This window comes from Leguminivora glycinivorella, chromosome 15, assembly GCF_023078275.1.
Source record: "Leguminivora glycinivorella isolate SPB_JAAS2020 chromosome 15, LegGlyc_1.1, whole genome shotgun sequence".
Lineage (NCBI taxonomy): Eukaryota > Metazoa > Arthropoda > Insecta > Lepidoptera > Tortricidae > Leguminivora > Leguminivora glycinivorella.
In genome coordinates, this window is record NC_062985.1 from 3643072 (window position 1) to 3668546 (window position 25475).

Here is a 25475-nt window from a genome sequence, read left to right on the forward strand (position 1 = left end):
GACACATGGCATGACGTAAATATCATATATAGACAGAGCGATTGTCACTGACATAATATTATTGCAAGCGGAAATTGACCTTGTTGTCTCATTACGTTTAAACGAACCTCACCCGTAGGGTGGTAAACCACATTTTTGGTCGACTGTACCTATGACGTAGTCCTGAGTACACTGTACATACTAGTAGTTTATTCCATCCGTTCGCGCTTTTTGCACCAATCTACATTCATCATTCACCACGGTGAAAAATAGTACAGGAAATAATCGGGCTTATTTCCTCTACGCAAATTAAACGCAATGTACTTCGTGAGAATATAATAGTTGCCCGAAACGAACAAATTCCAACAAATATTGCAAGGCTATTTGATCAGACAAACTATTTACTGGCATATTTGTTTAATTTTGTTCCTGATATCCTGCTAGTAAAATTGTACAGTGCAGTTCGTCCATTTTGGCATATTGGCCGTAAAATTCAATTAAACCTTAATTATAACATAATTAATCAGATCACATTAAACTATTGTCATCATCCGTTCAGAGTCTATTAGTTTCGGTTTGGTTTTGATACGACTGATTTCTCAGTCGGCCTAGCAGAAATGACAATCGTTGCCGCTAGACGCCGTCGAAACGCAGTCTGACTCTGTCATTCTATTAAAAGTAGTTATCTAAGCATGCTGCTTATAAAAACAGACAGCGGAAAGCGACTTTGTTTTATACTATGTATGTAATGATTATTTTAAATTTAACATGACTTTTTTGTTCCAGTTCAACCTGGCCTGCCAAGACTGGAAGCGGACGCTCGTCGGCACAGTCCACAACGCCGGTTTCTTCGTATCCATACCGCTCACCGGACTGATATCGGACAAGTTCGGTCGTCGGTTAGCCGTGGTCTTCGCGTGCGTGTCCAATGGCGTCTTCGGGCTGATTCGGGCGCTGTCGGTTAATTACAATATGTTCGTTGTGTTCGAGTTTTTGGAACCTGCGTTTGGAGGCGGAGTTTATACGGCGTGTTTTGTGCTGGGTGAGTAATTTCAATCAATCAATTAAAATATTCTTTACTCAAATAGGATCTTTTAAATAGTCAACAATGTACAATTTTCATCTTATTCTAAATATCAGAGCAATTTATTGGTGCAATGAACAATACACATTGTTTTAAAACTACACACATTTAGCACAATTTTTACATAAAAGGCTATCCGATTTTAATTTGTGCTCTTCGGCATCTTATGGATTTCGCCGGATATCATTGCCGTGCGTGGGAGGACTCTCGTAGTGCGCGGGCACTACGAGGCAGTGTGTGGTGAGTATGAACTAATAATTAAATATACTTCGTCAAATTACGCAACGTAATAGCAAAACTCTGACGCTCTATTTTATCAGTTTTGACGTGAAAAGTATGACCACAAACACTTGCTATTATTATTAGTTATTCAATTAGCCTAAAAGTCGATATATGCGAAACGGTCAGGAATAAATCGACAAGCTATTAAGCCGATTGCATTTTAATAGAATTAACTATAACATCGAGTCTGAGTGTACAGTCAATAGTAACACAATCAAAAACCCATCAACCGGTATAATTGACATAATCAAAATAGTTAGAATATGTAGATTAATACAACTATAAAGGGGAGGATCGAACAAAGCTAAGCGAGGTAACAAAGTTAAGATTATGCACGATTGCACGCTCTGGTTGGCTGGAATTCTCACAAACCATATTGTGACCAACTAAGTGGCTCAGTGGTGGGCAAAATACGACCCACGGGCCAGGTCCGGCCCGCGAACGGATTTTATCCGGTCCGCCACCGGTCCTTTAAAATATGTAGTATGTGATTATGGCCAGAACTGTAGTAAGAATGCACTTTTGGTGTAAATCTGGCCCGCTTCTAAAATTCATTCAAATTTTGGCCCGCAATGAAAAGAGTTTGCTCGCCACCGAACTAGCTAAACTTTAAACTTACAAGCCTTACTTTTTTTATATCACGTCGGTGGCAAACAGGTACACGGTCCCAAACTTGTACACTCCTTTTTTGAAGAACCCCATCCTGTAGTTCATCGGAAATACCTCGGCAGGGAGCTCGTTCCACCGTTCTGAAACCGCACGGTGCGCGACCGTTTATTTACTATTGCATAGGGGAATTTAGTCTAAAACCGTGACACGGCAGTGTGATTACTTATGTAGTTTCCAATTCCAAGTTCATTTGTTCCCAAAAGTTGAAATGTTTTAGAGTTGTTTCGCAATACGTTCGATCAGAATCCGATCTCCGTCGTCCGATCTTTTCCCGTCATTCTTCGGACCTATTGCGTACGGGTCCATATTGGCTCATATAATAGTTATTTGTTATACAAGGGGGCAAAGTTGTATTTTAACGCCGAGTGTGGAATTGAAAAACGAGCAAGTGAAAGGATTCTATAGTTGAACCACGAGCGAAGCGAGTGGTTCGAGAATAGAATCCTGAACTTGCGAGTTTTTTAACACACGAGAAGTAAAATACATTTTCTCAAACATGCAATGAAATATTGTCTTTACGTTCCTTAAAATGGGCTGGGAAGTATCGCTTTTTGGGCGCAACAACTCGAGAGGACTGTAAAGGGATTTCATATTATTTTTTAGGCCTAGGCCTGCAAAGTAACTTTTTTTTATAAAATATTGTCCTTTAGAGCATTTTTTTTTATTTCATTGTATGTTTGAGAAAAGCACTATACATGCCTCGGCGTGGGGTCTATATTAATTCGCATAACTGAATACTCCTAATATGAATTGGCATACCGTTTATTACGCATAACGTTTAATACGCATATCATTATTTCGCATAACAGATTTCGTATAATGCTAATGCGCATAATGTAAATTGTTATAACGATGAATTGGTATAAGTATAATACGCATAACTTTGTTTCGTAGAATGTTTAAATGGCATACAAGAAAATTATATTTTCACCACACTAACGGGTAACGGCTTACTTTTCTGTTCGACAACAGATAGCAAAATTGCATTTTATCCACAAGAGTGCAAAGTAATTTCATACAAATTTTAACTTGATGTCTTAAGTGTATAAATCAGATAGTGATAGAATTTTACCTATAAATGATGATTTTGAATCATAAATATTGAAGAAATCGATGGATTTGATTTAGTTTGATGTTTTATAGTCAGTATTTTGTTCGTGTTGGGGTGGTGAAACATTTTGTGTTTCAAACTCGGTGGCAATGTTTAACGTGCCGTACGAAGGTTAATGTGCCTTGAAACCCTCGCAACGCTCAAAATTCCACTTTTTGAACCACTCGCTACGGGGTGTGTAATGATTGGTATAACTTTTTTTGGTATAGTAACATTTGATATAACAACATTTGGTACATATTTAAAGGATATAATCACTCATATGACAATGACATAATTAACATTTGGTATAACTACAAAATATCTACTTTTATTTTGTATAACCATTATTTCGTATAACACTTATAATTTATAATAACCGTTATATGGTATAACTATCTATTGATATACGATTAGTATGATATAACTAGCAAACAGTATAAAACATTTCATGAATTAATTTTATCTGCGAAAATCTGAACGATGAAATAATACTATCCATTTTCAATTTCTTTAGTAAGGTACAGCGGGGCAGAACCTAGACTAAAAGGCAATTGTAACTAATCCATTTTTTCCATTAATACACTATTTCCATTATTCCATTATTACATGTATCCACTGAACACGCCTACTACATAACTGATAGACACTCTAACTCTGAAAAACACTTATGAAAAACGAAAAAACTTAATAAGTAATGTATAAATAAAATAAAGACTCCTTAACTCAAATAATCTTTTTAATTTAAGATTATCAGTTAAGTTCATAAATGCATGTATGTTTGTTAAAAATAAACAGGTTTTTTTTTTAAATAATGCAAACATTGTAAAACATGGAAGAAATTGACCAGTTACATTTGCCCCCCACTCGAGATTTGCCCCGATGAACCTTACTTACCCCTATTTTTTTCATGCTTAATAAGTGAGACAGTATAAAATTAAACACTCAAAATCGAGCGCTCGAAATTGTAAAATCAGCCCTTGATGTTCCAATCGCTTGCTCCATACAGTTAGTAAGTATGGCAATTCATTTTAGGATAATTAAAGTTATACGAAATAATAGTATGCAAATTTAAATTATGCAGATTCATTGTTATGCGAAATAAGAATTATGCATTTTTAATATTATGCTTATTCAATGTTATGAACAATTATGTTATGCCAAATCTGTTATGCGAATTCAAATTATGCGAATTAATGATAGGCGAAATAGAGGGCACCCCTCGGCGTGAAAACGGATTCCCGGCCTCGTATCCCTATCCGGCCTCGCTCGCACGCTCGCTCGACCGTATATACCCACTTGGCCGGAAATCCTCATTTTCCCGGCCTCTGATGTAATGTACTATTGCACCCGAGTATAACACAAAACTTTTCCCCTCACTATAGCGAGGAAACTACAACGCAAAAAATGCGTTTATCACTGCTTCCAGTAGTTCCGCAGGTCTTCTCTTCTTATCAATCATCTTTATTACTAGATTCACCTACTTTTGTCAATTTTAAAGCAGTTAATTTGACTTTAAGGTCAAATTACTTTACCCACTAGTGGATAAAATGCGTTTTTACCCGCTGGTATTAAAGGACAAAACACGTATTTCCGAGCTAGTGAGGGGAAAAATTATTTGTTATAAAATTATTGTTTATACTGATTTGTGCTCCGAATAATCATTTCTCATAATTTTACTTATCATAATTTTGTTTCATTATTATCAATAGTACTACTATCACTGTTCATAACAATCATTTAGCCGAAAATTTTTAATCATAAATTCTATACAAATATTTAATAACATTCATAATTTTGTGTTTAAGAAAATCATTCATCCTAAAATTATTTAAAAAGTTTTGGGGAAGTTCTTTGAAAAATTTGTGCTATTTATAGAAGCGCGCTGGAAGCTTTTACAGTGACATATACAATTTATATTAAAAATTCGTTTGCTCACGGTCAACCTAACACGCTCCTCCTCGCTACGCTCGTCGTCGCACCTAACTGGACTGTCACATGTGATTTCTGTTCTGTTAACAATAATATAACGATAAATTATATTACTCGCAATCGTTATGATCAATAAGTATATAAACATTAACATTAGTATAAACTGTATTTATGATGAATGACATTATGAACATAAGTCATTCGAAGTTACGATAGTTATTAACATAAAATTGTTATAAATAATGATCATTATAATGTAAAATTGTATGAGAAACATTTTCGGACTACCAATAATCTATATACCAATTTTATATGAACTTTGGCGCACCAATTGCGTACATTTACCATATATTACAACGGATCATATTTAACGGGTTCAGATCGGATTTGGATCGTACGTAGTGCGAAACCGCCCTTACGGTAATTTCTATACTTAGCATAGAATAAATATATTCTATAATAAGTACTTACATACAATTCTTTAAAGGTTTGCATTCCCTAATAGCATCTGAAGCAAACTTGTCCTAGGTTCTTTACTCTGATGTAGTGACAATATTTGTCAATATTTTAAAGCCACTATTGCCAACAACAATATGACGTAGGTTGTTTTGAAGGTGTGTCAACTTGTTTTCTTATTCACAACTCTTTACTTAGCAAAACCATTTCATGTCTGGTCTTTAATTAAGTACTCAGATTTGTAAGAGATCTTAGAGTCAAGTTAAAGTGGTTAGCTTAGCAAATGTGCAAGAGTCAGATTTGATGAATTAAGCGGTGTTTTCCTACCTAAACAGGTTATCAATCCTTTCCAATGTTTTCGAGGACAAATAGCAAAATATACGTAAATAAGGAAGAATGAAAATAAAATAACAAAGGTCAGTGAATGCGGACATTAGAAATATGGCGTATTATTAATATTAATACGCTTCTGCAAAAAGTAGTTATGTTGATGAACATATATTATAAGTAAAAAGTTATTGTGTACGAAATAAATGAGGATTTCAATTTCAATTAGCCAGATGAGTTTCGACTATGTGTGGTCGGAAAAGTAATTTATTGAGAGCAAATATGAGCTGAAATTTATTGAATTAACTTGATTTTGTATTTTTGTTCTGAATTATGCCCAATTTCCCAACACTAGAACGTAATGTGTTTAAATGTTTATTTTTATAAACGTTCCAAAGGCTCCAATTAAACCAATCAGCTAAACTACTCCAGATACGAACATCTTAATTCTCTGTACTTTGCTCCTTAATAAAATATTTTAATTGCTAATCTAATTTTACAATAAGACCTTAGCAACAACCTTCATTTCCGCTTCGTTAATTACGCCTTTCCGGCAGTCTGTTGTTTTTGCCACTTCCGGTCCGCTCTAGGTTCACTTTCTTATTACTGTCTGCATGACTTACCTTTGTGTAAAAACATTTAACCTCGCAAGGCCCGTTCTATTTTTAGGACAATAAGGGCTAAAGTGGTAAAAAAAGTTCAGTTTTTATTAATAATACTTATTCTAAAAATAGAACGTTTGACCGGACGAGATAATAATAGGTAATGGTTGTTTCATGGAAAATTCATTCTAGAACTTAAACTTAATTTCCCTAATTCTAGCAGGTTCCTCATTAGACTTTTGATCCTCGCATTCATGGCATCGTGCATATTCGTTAGGTACTTTAGATATATTTTTGTATGTTGACCCTTTTTTAAACTTCTTCTTTATTTATTTTTCTCTTATAACATTTATGTTAATTTTTAATTTGTGTCCATGTTTAATACTTTTATAGCAATATATTTATTATTCTTGGAAAGAGTAGCACAAAAATAAAAATAAAGCACCTTCGTCATTACACTTGCTTGACTTTAATGACCCCGTTTTAAGTGAACAGTTAAGATTCAAGAACCAGGAGCAATATTCGACTTTTCTTTTTGACAGCTAGTGACATGTTTTCTTTTTTCAAAATGAATGTCCAACACTATTAATAGATGTACCTATCACATATACTACTTACATACTATCAGTCTAGGCGGAGTAGGTAGGTAGGCAGTCTCTTTGAGAATAGAAAAATGGCTGAATTATTCTACTATAAAGTGAAGTCGCCAAAATGCAAAAAGTATAGTCTGCTATTTACCCGTGACATTTTTTTGTACTCGAATCGAATAGGGATTTTAATTGAGTATTATTATAGCTGGTGCTTAACATTATAAATTATAATATAGTCACATTAAATCATCAGGAACCACTATTATTTATTTATTTATTTAAACTTTATTGCACAAAAGAACAACTTAATGTACAAAAGGCGAACTTAATGCTATGAGGCATTCTCTACCAGTCAACCTACAACAATCGACAATCAACCATCTTAATATGTAATGCCTTTTGAACTGTACTGTACTACACACACACCACGTACTTGTAATACAAACGAAGGGTTCGTGTCATGAGCTATGATGAACCCAAGTCAAATGCACCCCTTACAAGTAAATTGCAAAAAACGAAGTATACCGGCTTTCCAATAATTGTTCTAGATTCTTGAACTTGCCTTATGGAGACAGCGACGCCGATATAAATAGCCCTTGATTACAAGTATATGGCAGTAAGGGTCTGTATAATGAGTTTAATGACCTACCGGTATTAGTCCATCTATCCATCCTATGTATGGTCACAAGCCTTGTTGAATTGTGGGACCACAGACTATATATATAGTCCTCCTCATCGGATTCGATGACGGCGACCTCAGTAGATTATGAATTATTTTGCCTGTTATGGGCTCCTATGTGTCTGGCCACTCTGGCCAGGCCGAACTTGGTGTTAAAGACTCTTTTGCAGACGTTACATAGAGTTGGCCAGGCGTATTGTAAGCATAAACGTAGGAGGGCTTTGGTCTTTCTTTGTGTTGTTGGCGTTTGGTATCTAACGTCATGACTCGTCATGAGGCGGTTTTCCTCAAACGATTTAACACTGTTAAAGATGGTAGATCGCCAAGATGACCTGTCTGTAGCAAGCTCCTCCCAACGCTCTGGATTGATGTTACAGGCATTCAGGTGTCGTTTGAGCACATCATTGTAGCGCATATGCTTCCGGCTGCCTACCGGCTTGCACCACAGACTACACAGACACCGTATTATGAAGACTTTACAAAGTGCGCGTAGTTACCAGATATTCTGAACAATTTTACTGGTAAAATACTATGATTTAAGCAGGTTCAACCTTAAAACTTATCCAAAATTACACGAGTGCTGGTTGTAAACGTGGACACAGATGCAGTTGGGTCAAGCGGATCGTCCTAATTTGTAAATACAGTTCTAAGAAAAAAACCTCATTACAAATATTTAGCTGAGAATTTAGCTGAGAGTTAACAACAAAAAAAAGCAAAGTTCTAAACTTCCTAAGTATTAGCAACAGTGTGCTAATATATTTTGCTAGGTTAAAGAATCCTTGCTAAAATAAAATTACTACTTTTGGCAATTGACCTTTGGATAGAAAATATTGACAATAACAGTGTTGCAAGTGATATTGAAGGCTAGGTAAATAGACAACACCTGAGGTCATAGACTAGCGACCCCTAACTTTTAAAGAGATTCTCTGTTCATCTTCTCAAACAAAAATACTCAACACTTAAATTTGATTAACAATTTCATCTATTTAAGAATTTACTCTAACATCTTGCTTTATCGATTACCGATCGGTCACCCCATTTGTTTCTGCCTAGTACCTACTCTACAAAAACTATGTCTTCTTTTATACTTTTTCTTTTATTAATTAGGTACGAATGATTTCATCCCATTGCGTCCCGAAAATTGTCTATTGACCTTATGCTAAAATTGTCCCCAGCTCTGGAGCTGGTGGGTCCTAAAGGTCGTGTCCTCGTGAGTCTTCTCTTCAACACCATGTTCATCCTCGGAGGCGTCACCGTGACCCTGCTGTCCCTGTGGCTACAGAACTGGAGATACCTGCTCTTCATCATCTACACGCCTGCTGTGTTCGTGTTCCTGTATATGTGGATGCTCACTGAGAGCTTCAGGTACTTTAGCATTATGTTCATCCATGGAAGCACGACCATTGTCTTCTTCGTGTAGCTGCAGAACAGAAGATATCCGGTCTTTATTATCTATACGCCTGCTGTCTTTGTGTTCCTGTGTATGTAGATGCTCACTGAGAGATTCAGGTAATTCTACATCATGATCATCCTCGGAGGCATCACCGTCAAGTTGCTCTCCCTGTGGCTACAGAAGTGGAGACACCTGCTATTCATCATCTACATGCCTGCTGTATTCGCCTTCCTGTATATGTGGACAGAAAGCTTCAGGTACTTTATCATCGTGTTCATTTTTGGTAGCGCTTCAGGTACTATTTTCATTTTTTAACTATCAAACTCCCGTGAAATGGATCGAAACATGTCGAACGTTATCGATCATATCGACTTAACACGTGAGTAACCCGCTTAAAATATTTTTAAATACTATTTTCATCCTTGGAAGCATGATCATTATCTTCTTCGTGTGGCTACAAAACTGAAGATATCTGGTCTTCATCATCTACATGCCTGCTGTATTCGTCTTCCTGCAAATGTGGATGCTGACTGAGAGCTTCAGGTATTTAAGTTACATGTTCATCCTTGAAATCCCTACCTATTGAATTACCTTCATTCTGGGGTTACAGGACTAGAAGTGTCAGCTCTTTAGTATAATACACTCTTAGCACTCTTATGATGTTACATTCTCAAATTAAGTACCCCTTTAGGGCACCGACTATAGATATTATTTTTCTTTAGTTTTGGACCACCCGATCATAAAATAATTATATAATGATCGGCATGACGTAAGTTCTGCCAACATTGTTTTATCACTTTTTGGCTATGAAGAAAAGACATAAGTTTTTTCATTTCACCTTTAAGTACTTGCCAGCAAAATTTTCAACGATTAAAATATCAATTATTTATCCAGGTGGTTCTTCAGCAAAGGACGCTACGATGAGGGCCTCCAAGTCTTAAGCAAAGCCGAGAAAATGAACAACGTCGTTGTCCCGAAAGAGCATTACGACCAAGTCGAAAAGCAAGCCATCCAGCAAAGAGATGCAAGGAAATGCGAGAGCATAGCTAGCAACCAATCATCTTTCAAGCAGATTCTGACTTCCAGCATGATTTGGAAGAGGGTTTTCACCGTATCTTTCCTCTGGACTTGTTCTACTTTGGTCTACTATGGCTTGTCTATAAATGCTATAGAATTATCCGGGAATAGCTACTTGAACTATATTGTTGTGATCGTAATTGAAGCGCCGGCGAATGTCTGCAAGCTTATATTGTTGGATAGATATGGACGGAAGAGAGTTATTGCTATCGCTTTCTTCTTGACAGCTTTGATACTGATCAACTATGGATTTGTTCCTGGTAAGTTCAAAAATCACCAGTTATGAAATAGATTTTAAAGAATACTACATAGTGAGTTGATACAAACATGATTTATTTATAGGTATGCTTCAAAACTTTCCTGTCCCGGTACTAGTTGTTTGCTAGAATTATATTACCACATATCCTATTATGTATACATATTTAGGTGTATATGTATTGTATTTATTTATGTATGTATTTATAAGTATTCAGCTATAAAATTCAAGTTAAGTAAGCTCAACAAAGCTCAAGATCAATAAGGATACTCGTACTAAAACAGGTATCAGTAAAAAGAATCAATATTTAACATTGCTCGCAAAATAAAACAAAACATGCCTAAACCGAGATAGCATCATCAAATTAAATATAAACGCCTCCAAAACATGTTGACTACACACTTTGAATTATTAATAAGTTTTCCTGTAAGCGAAACTCGAAAAAAGACTCGCATTTTTATCCCCCGGCCAACATTGGAGTACATTGACTGGGACCTGAGACCTTGTTTTTGGTTAATGGTTACTTACAGGTTATCGTTTCGGGTTCCTTTGTAGAATAAAATATTTTGTAGCAGGTGGGAAATAACTGTTTGGAAATATATATAATATCAACTAATCGGTTATGAAAAAAAGATAGGTACCTACTTTTATGATCTCTTTTTATCTTAAATATTTAGGTGGCCTAATATAATTCTACTTACTCTGACATCGATATATAAACATATATTATACAAATACATAAATAAGAGTTTATAGCATTAAATTTTCAAGACAACATTGGCCTTAAAATGTATATCCAATATATAATTTCCAATATTTGCGAGTCCCTAAAACCATAAACATCATTGTTTTAGGGACTCGCAAATATTGGTATGTTAGCAAACTTAATAAGACAACATAAACATCATTGTCTTATTAAGTTTGCTAACATACTTTTCCAAGAATATAAAAAAACAATTTTGAACAAACAACCTTATTAACTCCACACGTGTAACCAGTGTAACTCGTGTTTAGTCTTTCCCATACTCAGACTACATATAATATAGCCGTAATAAGTTAAATTCGACATAAAGTACCGACAATGTGATTTGGTTTGAGAAGATGATGTTTACTGCGTTTTTATAATTAAAATACAATACCAAATCAAAGACAAAGCCTGCATTAACATGCTAATTTCTCATCGAGTTTTAACGGAGCACAAAAAATACGACCATTTAATATTTAATGCCTGTGAAGAAGTGTGGTTTACACGTGGGCGGTTTTTTACATGTTACTTAGGCACGGCAAAAAAAACGAATACCTGATTAATACAAACTAATTTTAATAAACTACAATTTCGGAACCACTTCAAATTTTTGGACAAACATATTAGATCTTCCCCGACTTCAAATGTGAACTCCACATTATCTAATTAATACGCACTAATATGAATGCAAATGCAAATGCATGTTAGACAATCCGGAGCTGTATTCGACTTGCCAAAACTGACTTTCCGTGTTCATTCTTGACATGGACAAAATATCAAGTTGTCGAATAGATACTCACCGCTTAAATAGTCATTGTTTGTAAACCTTATAGTAGTAATAAAACAAAGTTGTTTTTTGTCATATTCTGTGGTCTTATTATTTTTCCAATTAATACGTTTTGGTTGTATTATTATCGAATCAAGATTTGATTTTTAAAATGATGCAATTTTAGTGCGAGTCATTTGGTTATATAACAAAATATCTCTCCTTTCAGCCGGCATGTGGTCCCTGGTGTTCTACCTGGGCGGCAAGTTCTTCATAACCCTCGCGTACAACTCATTGTACGTGTTCGCTGCCGAGGTCTTCCCGACCAACTACAGGACGACGTTGCTCGCGCTGTGTTCAACTATTGGGAGGACCGGGTCCGCTGTTGCCCCTATGACGCCTCTTCTGGTAAGCTACTTATAAGGGTTTTTAACTCAACCATTACAAGACAATGCTTCAACACGTTTGACGCTATGAAGTTACCGAAGTTACGAAATGTATTTGCGGTTATGTCCCACTTTGCGTAATCATCTAAGCGCTAGACAGAACTCTAAGAGCCATTCCACACTATCCGATACGATATGAAATTGTTACCCGGAGTCATAACGATATAAAGCAGCCCACCCCATGCCTTGTAGCTACATAAATAGTATCAATATCATTTTTAGCTCACTTTTATCCGTTGTTGTGAATGACGATGACGTCTACTACAACACATACCACCTTCTAATAGTTCTAATACGATTTAAAAAGCCTCAGCGCTGAATATAGGTAGGCTACCCCAAAAAAGGATGACATGCTATAACGGTCTGGAGTCCGGGCCGAGCTATCCGACATAATTTAAGATAGTTCCTTATGATGGGTGATCGCTAGTTACTGGGTAGTGTGATACCAATATAATTAGCCTGGCAAAAAAAAGTAGAAATTAAAAAGTGACAACATCGACGTGTCGTCTCATTTTCTCACACGTATTGAAAAGAGACGATATGGCAGTTCAAGAATCCCAAAGAATGCCGAAATTGAACATCTAATAGCCGAACCGAATATAATAGGTGAGATCGCCGCTGGCTTGGCCATCTCATATCTCATAAGGATGGGTGAGGTTCGGGCAGTCAAGAGGGCCTATCTGGGTTGTCCAACTGGACGCCGTCCTGCTGACCATCCTAAATATCGTTGGGCAGATAGAATGGAAGCAGATCTCCGTGAGTTCGGCGTCAGCGAGGGCTGGCAGCAGGTCGCTCTGGGGGCCGATTTTTGAGTCTCACGGCGTTCGAATTCAGAAAATTGTCACTGAAAATAGTAGGCAATTCACCGTTTTCAACCGGTACTTTAGTGACAGTGAGACTCAAAAATCGGCCCCCTGGACCGCGTAAAGTGGCGTGCTCTTGTGTTAGAGGCCAAGACTCACTTTGGGTCGACGCGCCAGCAAAGTAACTAAGTAAGTATTGGTAAGAAAGGAATGACACTTGACATGTTGTCACTTTTTTATTTCTACTCTTTTTTGCGAAGCCGTACCTACATGTCAGTCAAAAATTATGACTCATAATAAATGCGTATGTCGTATCGGAAAGTCTAAAAGCCAGCTCTTACCAGCGACATGGTGATTACAGAATTTGCAGATGTTAAATTTGTTTGTTCGCAACACTGTTTATGTTTCATCGAAATCTTGATATTTGTGTTCGGCTGAACTTGAGTTTGGTTCTAAACTCAATTTAGCATTTTCCATTTGAATTTGGAGCGAGGCAAACTTATGATTAAGCGCCGTTTTTGATGTGTTTGCTAACGAGTTTGTTTTGATATGTTGATTTGAGTTCGATTCTAAAGACTGTTTTAAATTAATATTGACTTTAAGATCTAAGTAGTATATATACTATAGAATGAATATACTAACTAACGATGGAAAAATTAAGAAAAGAAGAAGATATTAATAGTACATTACTACAGAGGCCGGGACAAAGGGGGTTGCCGGCCGAAGACATATAGATAAAGACGGATAGGTTCAGACAACCCCATTTCCCGCCGAGGTATGTATAGTGCTTTTCTCAAACATGGTATGAAATAAATAAAGTCTACTGAAAATAGTAACTTTGGATGGCTGTATCTCCTAAACGGTGCGTCGTAGCGCAAAAATAATCGAATTTTCGTTCCCCTTTGAAACCCCGTATATACGCTTATAAAAAAACAAAAAGTTAAAAAAAAATTCAAAAAAAAACGAAAAATTTTTTTTTGTACGAAAACGCACCCAAAATCAAATATTGTCTAGGGCCCGTACCAGTTGCAGTCGGCACGTCTATAAAGCCCCTTATAGTTTTTTTTTAATTGGCTAAATACCTGGATGTTATATCACAATTATCTGTGTTTGGAAATTAAAAAAGAGGACTTTGCCGGCCTTGGCCTGCAAGGTTTGTATGAAATTCCATTATCTATCAATCGTCCTAGCCGCACCTGCAACGTCATACTTCGCTGCCAATTATAAGGCACATAACATCAATATTTCATACCATGTTTAAGAAAAATACGTTACTTGGTAGCGTAAACTTATAAAATGACACTCATTGTACCGTGAACAACGCCCAGTTAAATACCAAAATAAATACCCTCGCCAAAAACAATAGGTACCTTTTCTGGAACGTTACGCTATCAAGTAACAAGACTTAAAATTCCAAATGAACGTGACCAAAACTGGTCAAAAAACATTTCAATATATTACCAATAATACCAATACGATGACTTCCTTAACATTTACAAGGCTAGAGATCGAACCTATTGACGACATCGCTCATTTCCTAGTCACATCGATATTCCTGCATAAACGTATATGCGTCACTAATAATCATAAATTACTGGCATACATTGAGCAATCAGGTGCCAATGCCCTGACACGCCCTTTGCTATGCCGCAGTTTCCTTGACCCGACGAACTACAGTTCCCACGCCGAACCTAATCATACCTAATCATCTTAACATTATTGTCTGATGATCATAATGAATAATTAATACGGCCCAAGGTATCGTATTTTTACCACAAAGTCGATGTTTCTAAGTAACAGTTAAATTATTCGATTTGGCTTATTATGTTAACCAAGTAATTGAATGCGACCGCAAAAGCAACCTAGAAACAAAACAAATTATAGTTATTGATGATTATATAAAAATTAAATCGTTGTTTCTGTATATAAAATGTAAAAATCCACATAAAACAAGTACCTTACAGAAGGAAACTAAAGAGTAAATAATAAATATTATATTTTAAAAAATATGAATGAAAAAGAAAAATTACCAAATAGAATCGTACTCATAAGCAATTTTACAATTCAATGAATACTATTAAGTAAAAAAATGACGCAAGATTTAGTAAATCCATTCATCAGAGTCCTTGATTTATCCGGTTCGAAGGACCAAGAATGCATGGTTGTAAATGATATTCAAAATCAAAATCATGCTTTCATTAACAGTAGCCATTGTCTACACCCGCTCCCCCCACCCTTCCCACAGGTAACAGACGTAACCCATAATAAGACTATATAATTGTATGTATCCATCGACAATAACATTTTTTTTGTTTTCCAGGCGCGAGTGTACGACTACCTCCCAACCATAGTGTTTGGTGTAATGGCAGCCATGTCTGGTCTCCTGGTCCTCACGTTGCCAGAAACCAACAACCAGAAGCTGCCCGACTCGCTCAAGGAGGCCCAGGACCAAGATAAGAAGGAAAGCCAGGAGGATAGAGAAGTTAGGGAGACTAGCAAAACTAGGTTATAACTTAGTCACTAATAGTGTCCGTGCGGACAAATCCATCTGAGGAATAGGTACCTTTAGCCTACAAAAAAAATGTAGCTTTCATGCCTATAATATCAGAGGCGCCACAAGCCTTCAGTAACAAAATTCTAGGAAAAATATGCCATATGGCCGAATGACTCCTAAAGCGATAGCAATGGACGCTACTTCGATTCTAGCCTTGAACAACAGGTTCTAGTTTATTTTCTTAGTATATTACCGTAGTGTTCGGGTTAATGGCGACCATGTCTAGTCTCCTGGTACTCACGTTGCCAGAGACCAACAACCAGGAGCCCCAGGACCAGGATAAGAGAAGGACAGCCAGGAGGATAGAGAAGTTAGGGTGACTAGTAAAACTAGACTATAACTTAGTAACTAATGGTGTCAATGCCGGCAAAATTTGTCTAAGGAATATTATAGTGCCTACAGGAGAATTTTGCTTTCAAGAAATAATATAATAGCCAGTGTGCGTAGCCGAATGCACTAAACGTTCACTTCGTAGCTATCTATCTCTATCGCTCTTGCGAATTGGTGCGACAGAGCCAGACTAACTTTCTGCGGCGTTTCGATTTCGTTTCGCGTCGCAGAAATTCCATTCGGCTACGGGGCCTGGGGACGCCACAAGTCTTCATTAACTAATTGCATATATTTGGAAAAATTGGCCAAGGGCTCAATGACTCAGACACCGGTGTGTGTGAAATCTGTGTATTTTCTTAGTATAGTTATTACGGGAAATTAGAGACACTAGTAAAACTACGTTATATCACTTATAACTTAGGGAAACTAGGCGGTGTTAATGTGCAAAATCCATTTTGGCAAAGTATCGTATCATAATATAAGCGTTTCGTCTTAGTTCAGATATTTAGACTTAGATTTCTCTGCAGGGGTTTGGATAGCACAGGCTTTATTCAAATTATTCAAACAGAAGCTTAGTTTTTGGTATAAAATCGCTGCAGAGATGTTAATATTATCTGACCCTACACGATTGTATGCGTCGGTATAGCGGAACATCGATATGCATGTTAGTATTTAATTTCAGCAGATAAAGTTATTATTTTTTATGTATCTGAAAATCAAAGACAAGTAGGCCCGTGTACGGAATTTCCCACGGACGGATTTGCCCGCATTGACCTTATAGCTCTTTTAAATTCTTAGGTAGAGGGTACCTAAGTATTTTGATTATTTAAAGATCTGTTAGACTAAGTTTATAATGGCAGTAACTTATTGAATTTCGGATTTGTGTCTCAACAAGTATAAATAAATTTAGAAAAATATTAGCAACCACGTTGAGCGTAGAAGTTAATATCTCATACAAATACACTGACTTTGATGGGACGAGGGTTCTTCCCGGACATAAATAGTTATTTGTTATACAAGGCGGCAAAGTTGTATTTTAACGCCCAGTGTGGAATTGAAAAACGAGCAAGTGAAAGGATTCTATAGTTGAACCACGAGCGAAGCGAGTGGTTCGAGAATAGAATCCTGAACTTGCGAGTTTTTTAACACACGAGAAGTAAAATACATTTGCATCCGAGTGTAACACAAAACATTTCCCCTCACTATAACGAGGAAACTACAACGCAAAAAATGCGTTTATCACTGCTTCCAGGAGTTCCACAGGTGGTAAATCATCTTTATTACTAGATTCACCTACTTTTAGCAATTTTAAAGCAGTTAATTTGACTTTATTCAAGGTCAAATTACTTTACCCACTAGTGGATAAAATACGTTTTTACCCGCTGGTATTAAAGGACAAAACACGTGTTTCCGAGCTAGTGAGGGGAAAACATTATTTAAACATTATAATTGTTTATTTATTAAGAAAAAGTAACCTAATAAAATCTATTATTTTAACATTCATGACCAATCTTGAAGAAAATAGTTGTCGTTTGTAGGTACTGTCTGTCCACGGTAATATTGTTTTTTTATCTGATAACCTACTTTGCAAAATAAAATATCTCACGTTAAAATTCTCTTGAATGCAAATGATACTTACCCACTTATAAATAGAAGAAAGAAACGTTTATTAAAATAACAAAGTGTTACATGTTATTCTGGTCCCCACACTAGGCACAGCCTGTCCTGTGGTGGACATAAAACATAAACAGAGTTTATAATTGGAAAAAAAAAACAAGATTCTTACAGGTAAAAATACGAAAGAGCAGAAACAATTAAGTGTTTTGCGTAGATAAATAAACGAAATTGTAAGTAATTCAGATTCAACGGTGCAGTTTACAGAGGTACCAAAAAGGCGAAAATATTTAGAAACAAAATAAAAAGAAATCACAATTATTTTATAATTAGGTAAGTACTTATAATATGGAACGTAATTTTTCTTCTTTGGAATAAAATTTGACTTTAAATAACATAACAGGTTGTTTTCCCCATATACTTATATACAGGGTGGAAAAATCGATATACATAGAATATGATAATACATAGAATATTTTATTTTGCATTGGAATAATTAACATTTAGCTAACTATTACATTTTCATGTCAGTCTCGTTGATTAATTATAAATAGTTAAATTATTGAAATATGTCGTATAATATTATATCAAACCATTTTGCATTGCATCAAATTTCCGAGACTCAAGCAATTTTAATATGCGTCGGGACTTTCATACCTCGCAACAGCGTTTTCATTTATGCAATGTCATGACTCGCAATTCTCGCAAATAATAAATAAACAATTCTGAACATAGGTACATGTATTAAAATGTACACCGTTGTTAAGCTAAGCTCAAAAAAGTAGTAGTATAGTTGCATAAACACAAATAAAATTGATCCAGATTCCAGATATAACAGATTCTCTAGCGTACATTGGAAAATTTTGAATGATAGGTAGGTAGGTTTAGTTAAGCTGTGTTTCTAAAAAAATCCGCCTGGTGCGCTGATCGAAATCCCATACAAAATTAGAATGGGCTAAGTACTTGCCTCCTAGTCAAATCAGCTCCTTTTTGAGAACTGTCAAAACGAATTTGAACGACTTGCTAATATGGAATTTATATGAAATCGAATTGAGTGACGTCACGGTCAAATCAGTTACTTTATATATTTCTACCTGACTTATAAAATATAAATTGGATTTAAAAATAACTTCTGTCCATGTTTTTCTTAAATCTGATGCTTTATTTCGTGCATGGTATAAAATATTTTATTTTAACTACAGTCCAAGTTTCCTATTATGAAAACGTTTGCGTTACGTTACGTCGCGTTTTCGAATGTACACTAGAGGCACAGAATATATAATAGTACAAGTACAGAAGGCTCACTCCTTTGATGTTCACAAAATGCCGCCATTCTAAATTCTTACCTACATTAACAAACGGACCGCACGCGAGCAGCCAACATTGAATTTTATTGCGCCGCACGAAGGTCGTCGCCAATGAATGGGCCGCGAACTCGCGGCCGCTGACATGTACTACAGCTACAGCGCGGCGATAGAATCGCGGAGTGAGCCGCCCCTGCTAGAGGTACAACTCACCATAAACTAACATTATCTTTTGCGGGCGTAGCACACTAGTCTGATAGGTTTATCGCGTCGGTGCGTCCCTATCGCACTTATAACAAATAGTGCGAAAAGAACGGCTGTGATAAGCTTTATCACGCGACCGTGCTTGCCCGCTTGGTTACGCCATTTGACTTTCAGGTTGTGATATAGTATAAGTTATAATTTAGATAGTAATAGGTTTATATATTATGGATTACTAGTTATATTATGTTTTAATAGGTAAGTATCTAAATATTTAAATTTATTTTAAAATTTTATTTATAATGGATAAGAATAAGTTGACAAATTGATAAACTAGTATTGTTTTTTTATAGTTAAGTAGTTTTTATATAAAACATATAACGACGGATTTGCGAATTAGTCACAATTATGTCATAGAATAGTGTCATAGGAACTGTCCCATCCCTTCTCTGTATTGCGTTATTACTTAGGAAACATTTTCGCGCTTTCGTTTTGTTCCATAGAACGTTCTACGAGCCTTGGAAGTAACCGATACTTTGGTCGTACTTTTACTAGGTTTTCAAATAAATAAGTAAATACATCTGCAGCCCAGGGGCGGATCTAGCTTCTACATTTTGAGGGGAGAGGGGGTCGCGTGGTCGATTGACTTGCACCCCCCCCCCTCCCCCCACGTCCCTCCTTGGAACCACGCTTGACTGCAACGATGCATTTACAATCGGATTGTAACCTTAACACAAGTTCGCAGCTTAGAGTCTGGCTACTGAAACTGCAACTCCGGATGTCATATCATCGATTGTCACCTTAACGAATTTCGGTAAAAGTTAACAACGTAATCTATAAATATAATAATGATTAAAACCATAAAAAGTAGTAATATAATTAAGTGCTGCAAATAAAATTGCCATGTTTTTGCGGGATCAACTTTCATTAGCCAGACTCTAAATCTTAAACTTGGGTAGTCAATTATAATTAGTGTTTGTCTTTTGAGTTAGCTGTTAGTAAACTTAGTCTGCGAGTGTTTTGAACACACAAGTACAATAAATCATTATAGGCATGTCAATTTAACTTTGGAATAAACTTTGTGTTAACTATTAAAACTGTATATTCTTGAATATTGGATTGAAATTTGGCGCTCAAACTATTTTGTAATCGTATACTTATTGTAAATGTAAAACGTGTAGGATATAAAAGATATACTTAATAAGAATTTTGTTGAATTGTATATTTTTTTCACTAAGTAATAAATAAGTATCTGGGATCACAGTAGAAAAATAAGTATATTTAATAGCCTCATAACATGACGTTTTAATACAAACTGTATATATTTATGTTTGTTATAAAAATACGAAATAGAAAAAAAGAACATGTGTACAAAAATACAAAAAGTATTTTTTATATCTCATAATTACATTTGACCTAATGTCTTTTCTTCCTGTAAAGAAAATTACAAATTTATAAAAGCGAGGACGTAATATCTTTGGTCTTACAATTTTAAATAATACACATTTGGTCAAATAAAACATCGGACTTATATTAGTGTTTATTGAGTGTTCATAATATTTGTACTATACATGTACGAGTATGTATAAACACACAATGTGTAAACAAGTTTTAGTTTGTACTTAAGGTGCTAGTGTTGTTCCACATGTGTGTCGGTTAACTTCAATCCATTCTGCTTTAAGGTTGAATATATAAAAAATATAATATTAATATAATATTGATCTGAATTTCTGAAAATCAACCTTATAGCAGAATGAATTTACCCAAGTTTGTAGTTAAGTGACACATGTATATTGATTGACTCTTAAGAGGTTATGACAGATTATAACTTCTTAAGACCCAGGCCAATTGTTTCAATTTTGAATTTGGAAGTTCCTTTTAATTCAGAGTTCAAAACCCGAATTTAATTTGCACCGGGAATTTGAATACGCTGGGTCTTAGGCACTAGTCCCACCGCGAGCTAGTAAGAGTAAGCTATGAGCTATCGGCTACAAAAACGTACAAAAGATAATCACTCCCGTGCAAATAAACAAGACACGGCGATTTTAATAGCTCACCGCTGGGCGAGTAACTATAAACATCGCCGTGTCTCTTTTATTTGCACGGGAGTGATTATCTTTTGTACGTTTTTGTAGCCGATAGCTCATAGCTTACTAGCTCGCGGTGGGACCAGTGCCTTACGAGGATAATGATCAATATTCTGTTTCTATCAAAACTCAGAAGCGTAGACATACTTAAAATTCTTAAAAAGTGGCACTTCTTAGAACAAGGTGCTAATAAATATCGTATAACGTTTGTTCGTACCTATAAGCTAATATTGTAGATATAATAAATTATAGAACCACGTGAGCTAAAATTCGCACAAACATTGTTCAACAAAATAAACAACATGATGTAATGTAATTTTTTTCATTGCAACAGCCGCCATATATCTCCCGAAATGTGCATTTTTCATAAACCGAAATAGAACATTCTAAAAGCATCACGTACGGATTTTAATTTGGAAAAAGTCCGCGTAAAAAGTGACGTATTAAACAAAACGGCTAAGCGTGAGTCGAGCTGGTAAAAGATGAGGTCTCATTATATTTCCATGTGTTTTAAATGTTATTTGCTATTGTCACGCCTCTGTCACTGGCGATCAACTATATGAAAGAGGCGCGTTCCTAGCCCACAGTCTAAGCTCGTGTAGGTGAACGCGTACTATGCTTGTATGAGTGAAATATGACAGGTCGACTGTTCGCGTTTTTGACAGGCGGTAACTGTGAGGTAACAGAGCCCTCTCTGGTGGGCGGCACTCTGGTGGGCCCCTGGTGGGCGGCACTTTCAGCGGGGAGCGGGAGTGGCCATACTGTACGATAGTACTCTTTATTATACTGTGCTATTGTTATGCGCGGTGATACAAAAAATGGTGGTATAAAATATTGTATTAATTAATCTTTATTAAGATTAGCTTAATCTAATAATGACGTATTGAGAGTAGAAACAGCCTTAGTATCGTGTTTTAGTAGTTTTGAAGAGATTTTCACGAAAAATGTCATTCATTGTAGGTATGGAGAAAATGAACAGTGTCCCCAAACTGTTACTTACTAGAACGAAGACGACGATCTATCGATTTTCTTTCTTAAGAGGCCGTCAATATCAAAAAGTAGAAAATCGTAAAATTGGTAGTTTTCTACGTCCGGTTTTAGTTTCAGTATATACTTATTGATAAGAAAAGCACTTGTTTTAAACAGCGCGTATTCTTATCTACAAAATCAGTAGTTAACATCAAGGAAAAGTTACTCCCTGAATTAATTATGATTTTTTTCCTGACGCTAGTTTAAGAAAACCCGCAAATAGTGCTCACGTCTGAGTGAGCTGAGCTCAATTTTGTATACTTTAGGCTGCTAAAATTGATGTTGTCGCATTACTTATATCCTAAACTAAAAATTCAGTAGTTTACATGTGTGTTATCATGCTACTAAAATACAGTAAATGGAAGTTAAACGACATCAATATTTGTCTAAAAATACTTCGAATCAAATGGCAATTACTTCGAAAACCTTTTAGGAAAACAAAAGGCTTTCTTGATAATTATAAACTTTAAGTATGTGTATGCAAAATAGTGTGTAATACAAATCAAGAAACACTTCCAATTTTAGATACATACTTACTTAACCCTTAATTTGGCAGACATAGAAACATTAAAAATGCCGTTTTTTTTGGTTGAATACTATTTTTGTGGGTCATAAGGAGCCCTGAAAAAATAATGAAAAAAATCATAATCTTTCAGTTTTTCAGGAAAATTATGTTCGGTGTGGCGAACACTGCCAGCTAATCAAGAATAAAAAGTGCGAAGTAATTTACTATGTAAATTTTAAGAAACATACACATTTATTCGTAGAAAATGAACATAAAAGTATTGTTTACACTTTGTGTGCCCTTTGTGTACTTTGTGACCCCGAAACTAGACCTCCTTCTTAATTTTGACACCAAATATCCCAGTATACTCTTGGAGACAGTAAGGGAATATCCTAGAATTTAGGCGCTGTGTTATGTCAAATGGGGTTTTATATGCGGAAAATGTGTAAAACTTCTTACTGGGGTTCAACTCGACGAGATCATGTTTACCCCACTCGGATACCTGCTCAAGAGAGGCCTCGATTTGAGACACAAGTTGCATTCTGCTTTCCAAAACCTGCTCACGATAGGCATTTGCACTACCTGTGTACTGGCTATCGCTTGTGCTATCATCCGCATAATAATAGATATTGCTAGTTACTAGCATATCATTGATATGAAGGATGAACGGGGTCGGTGATAGGATAGATCCTTGGCGTACCCCTCCGTTAATGGGCCGGATTTCTGAGCTATGATCGTCGATGAAAACTGAAATGCTTCGCTCAGGTAGAAAGCTGGCGACCCACGTGCAAGGCCCTTCTGGGAGCCCGTACGAGGGGAGCTTGGGAAGATGCGTCTTATGCTAAACTCTATCAAAAATCTGGTAGCGATAACGAGGCTAACTGCCAGAGCTTCTCCCTTGTTCTCAATGGCGGTGGCCCAACTATGAGTCAACTATACCAGAAGATCACCAGCGCCACGACCATGGCGGATGCCTTATTTGCCGGAAGCTGGTTTAGCTGGTGCTCTTCAGGTACGCTAAGAGCTGGTTATTAACCACTTACTCCATTACCTTGAAGAGAAGAGGGGTTCGCTCACCTGGGCCTCAATGGGCCGATAGTGTGCAGGGTTTGTGCGATTACACTCTTCTTTGCGATTGGATGGACTCAGTCTTCCAGAATGACGGGCATTTACCTGAGCAGTATGAAAGCGAAAATAGGCGCGTTAAAACCAGGGTTAGGTTAGAAGCACACGTTTTCAGCACAATAGCTGGTATACCACCAGGCCCATTGGACTTGTTGACATCGAGGGCAAAAATTGCACGCCTAATTACACTTGTGTGAAGCGAACCTTGGGCATGGATGCATCACCGCGCGGGTTCCGGTGTACGGAGGCCAAAGTATTTTTGGGGAAGTGGGAAGACTCATGAGGAAGATGGGTCTGAATCCTCGCTGTAGGACCTTCTTGATGCAAAGGTTATCTTATCACGGTTCAACACGGTAACGCGGCAGGAGCACGGGTAGTTTCTTTTGCATCGGGATGTGCGTAATTAGGTTAGAGATAGCTATTAATTTTATGTATTTAGATGTAAGATTAATGTAATTTAAATTTGTGCTCTTTTGCGAAATAAATATTTAGGTATAAGGTCCACTGATTAGTTGGCAATGTTCGTCACAACGAACATGAAAGTCTGGAACTCAAACACTGCGTAGCTGGCGGTGTTCGCCACACCGAGCATGCAACAAACCTACTATTTCACTGTGAAGATGGCAGTGTTCGGCACCCCGAACATGAATTTTTAAGTGTCACTGACACTAAATTAAGACTTACACTAAACTAGAAACTCTTTAGTTCGATTCATTACCTCATTGGTAACCGATAAATGTCGTTTTTATTAATGTGACACCATAAAAATCTAATATAATCTCATAAATAACTTGATGATACTTCGCGGTTGCCGTCTTGCCGAGATTTTGCGTGCACTGCTGACATACGAATATTGCGACAGTAATGAATTAATTTTCTACCAATTAAAAACATACAAAGCTACAATTTGAGTCAAAAGAAAAATTAATAAAGATGAAAATGTGTCCAGTAGATTTTTTTGAAATGTATGTTCGCCACCGCGAACACTGTCCAATTAAGGGTTAAAGTTGTAACTAAAATGCGGTCGGCCCCTGTCGGCATCTTCATAAATTTGAATATGTACGACCGTGTTTTAGTTTTAAAATAATGTTATTTTATAAGCTAGATAACTGGACTACAGAATTATTACCTTTTCATATTTTTCCTTACAAAGAGAACGAATAAAATCAATGTTGAATATAAACTTTCGTAAATTTTCCATACAAACGTCAAAACTGCGAACAGATTCTATTGAGTCAGACGCCCGATCGGGCTCGTTCGGAGTGGACGTGTCGCCAAATTTGCTCCAATGACATTTGTTTTTGACACTGGAAATCATATACGGATACAAAAAGATTGCCAGTGCTATGAATGTATTCAAAAGTAATAAGGTAAATAAATATCGTCACGTCTAAAAGAGTCTCAGTTTAAAATCGTTTTTTTTTGTGTTGTTTACTACTTATTATTGTTGAGAAATAAAAAAATATATGTAACTTTAATACAATGATAAGAAATATAGGTATTTTTTGTCTTCTAAACTTTATTAAAATGAAAGAGTTTTAAAATTAATT

General features: G+C 36.2%; 1 protein-coding gene across 1 annotated transcript in view; it reads left to right on the forward strand.

Moving 5' to 3' along the window:
• Positions 1-16625, forward strand: part of LOC125234025 (organic cation transporter protein-like) — a 48480-nt gene extending 31855 nt beyond the window's left edge. The window contains exons 3-7 of the mRNA XM_048140204.1: positions 766-1021; positions 8866-9055; positions 9978-10420; positions 12157-12335; positions 15497-16625. Of these exons, the coding sequence (XP_047996161.1) occupies positions 766-1021; positions 8866-9055; positions 9978-10420; positions 12157-12335; positions 15497-15688 (1260 nt within the window). The 3' untranslated portion in view covers positions 15689-16625. The remainder of the gene's footprint in view (positions 1-765; positions 1022-8865; positions 9056-9977; positions 10421-12156; positions 12336-15496) is intronic.
• Positions 16626-25475: the final 8850 nt, after the last annotated feature.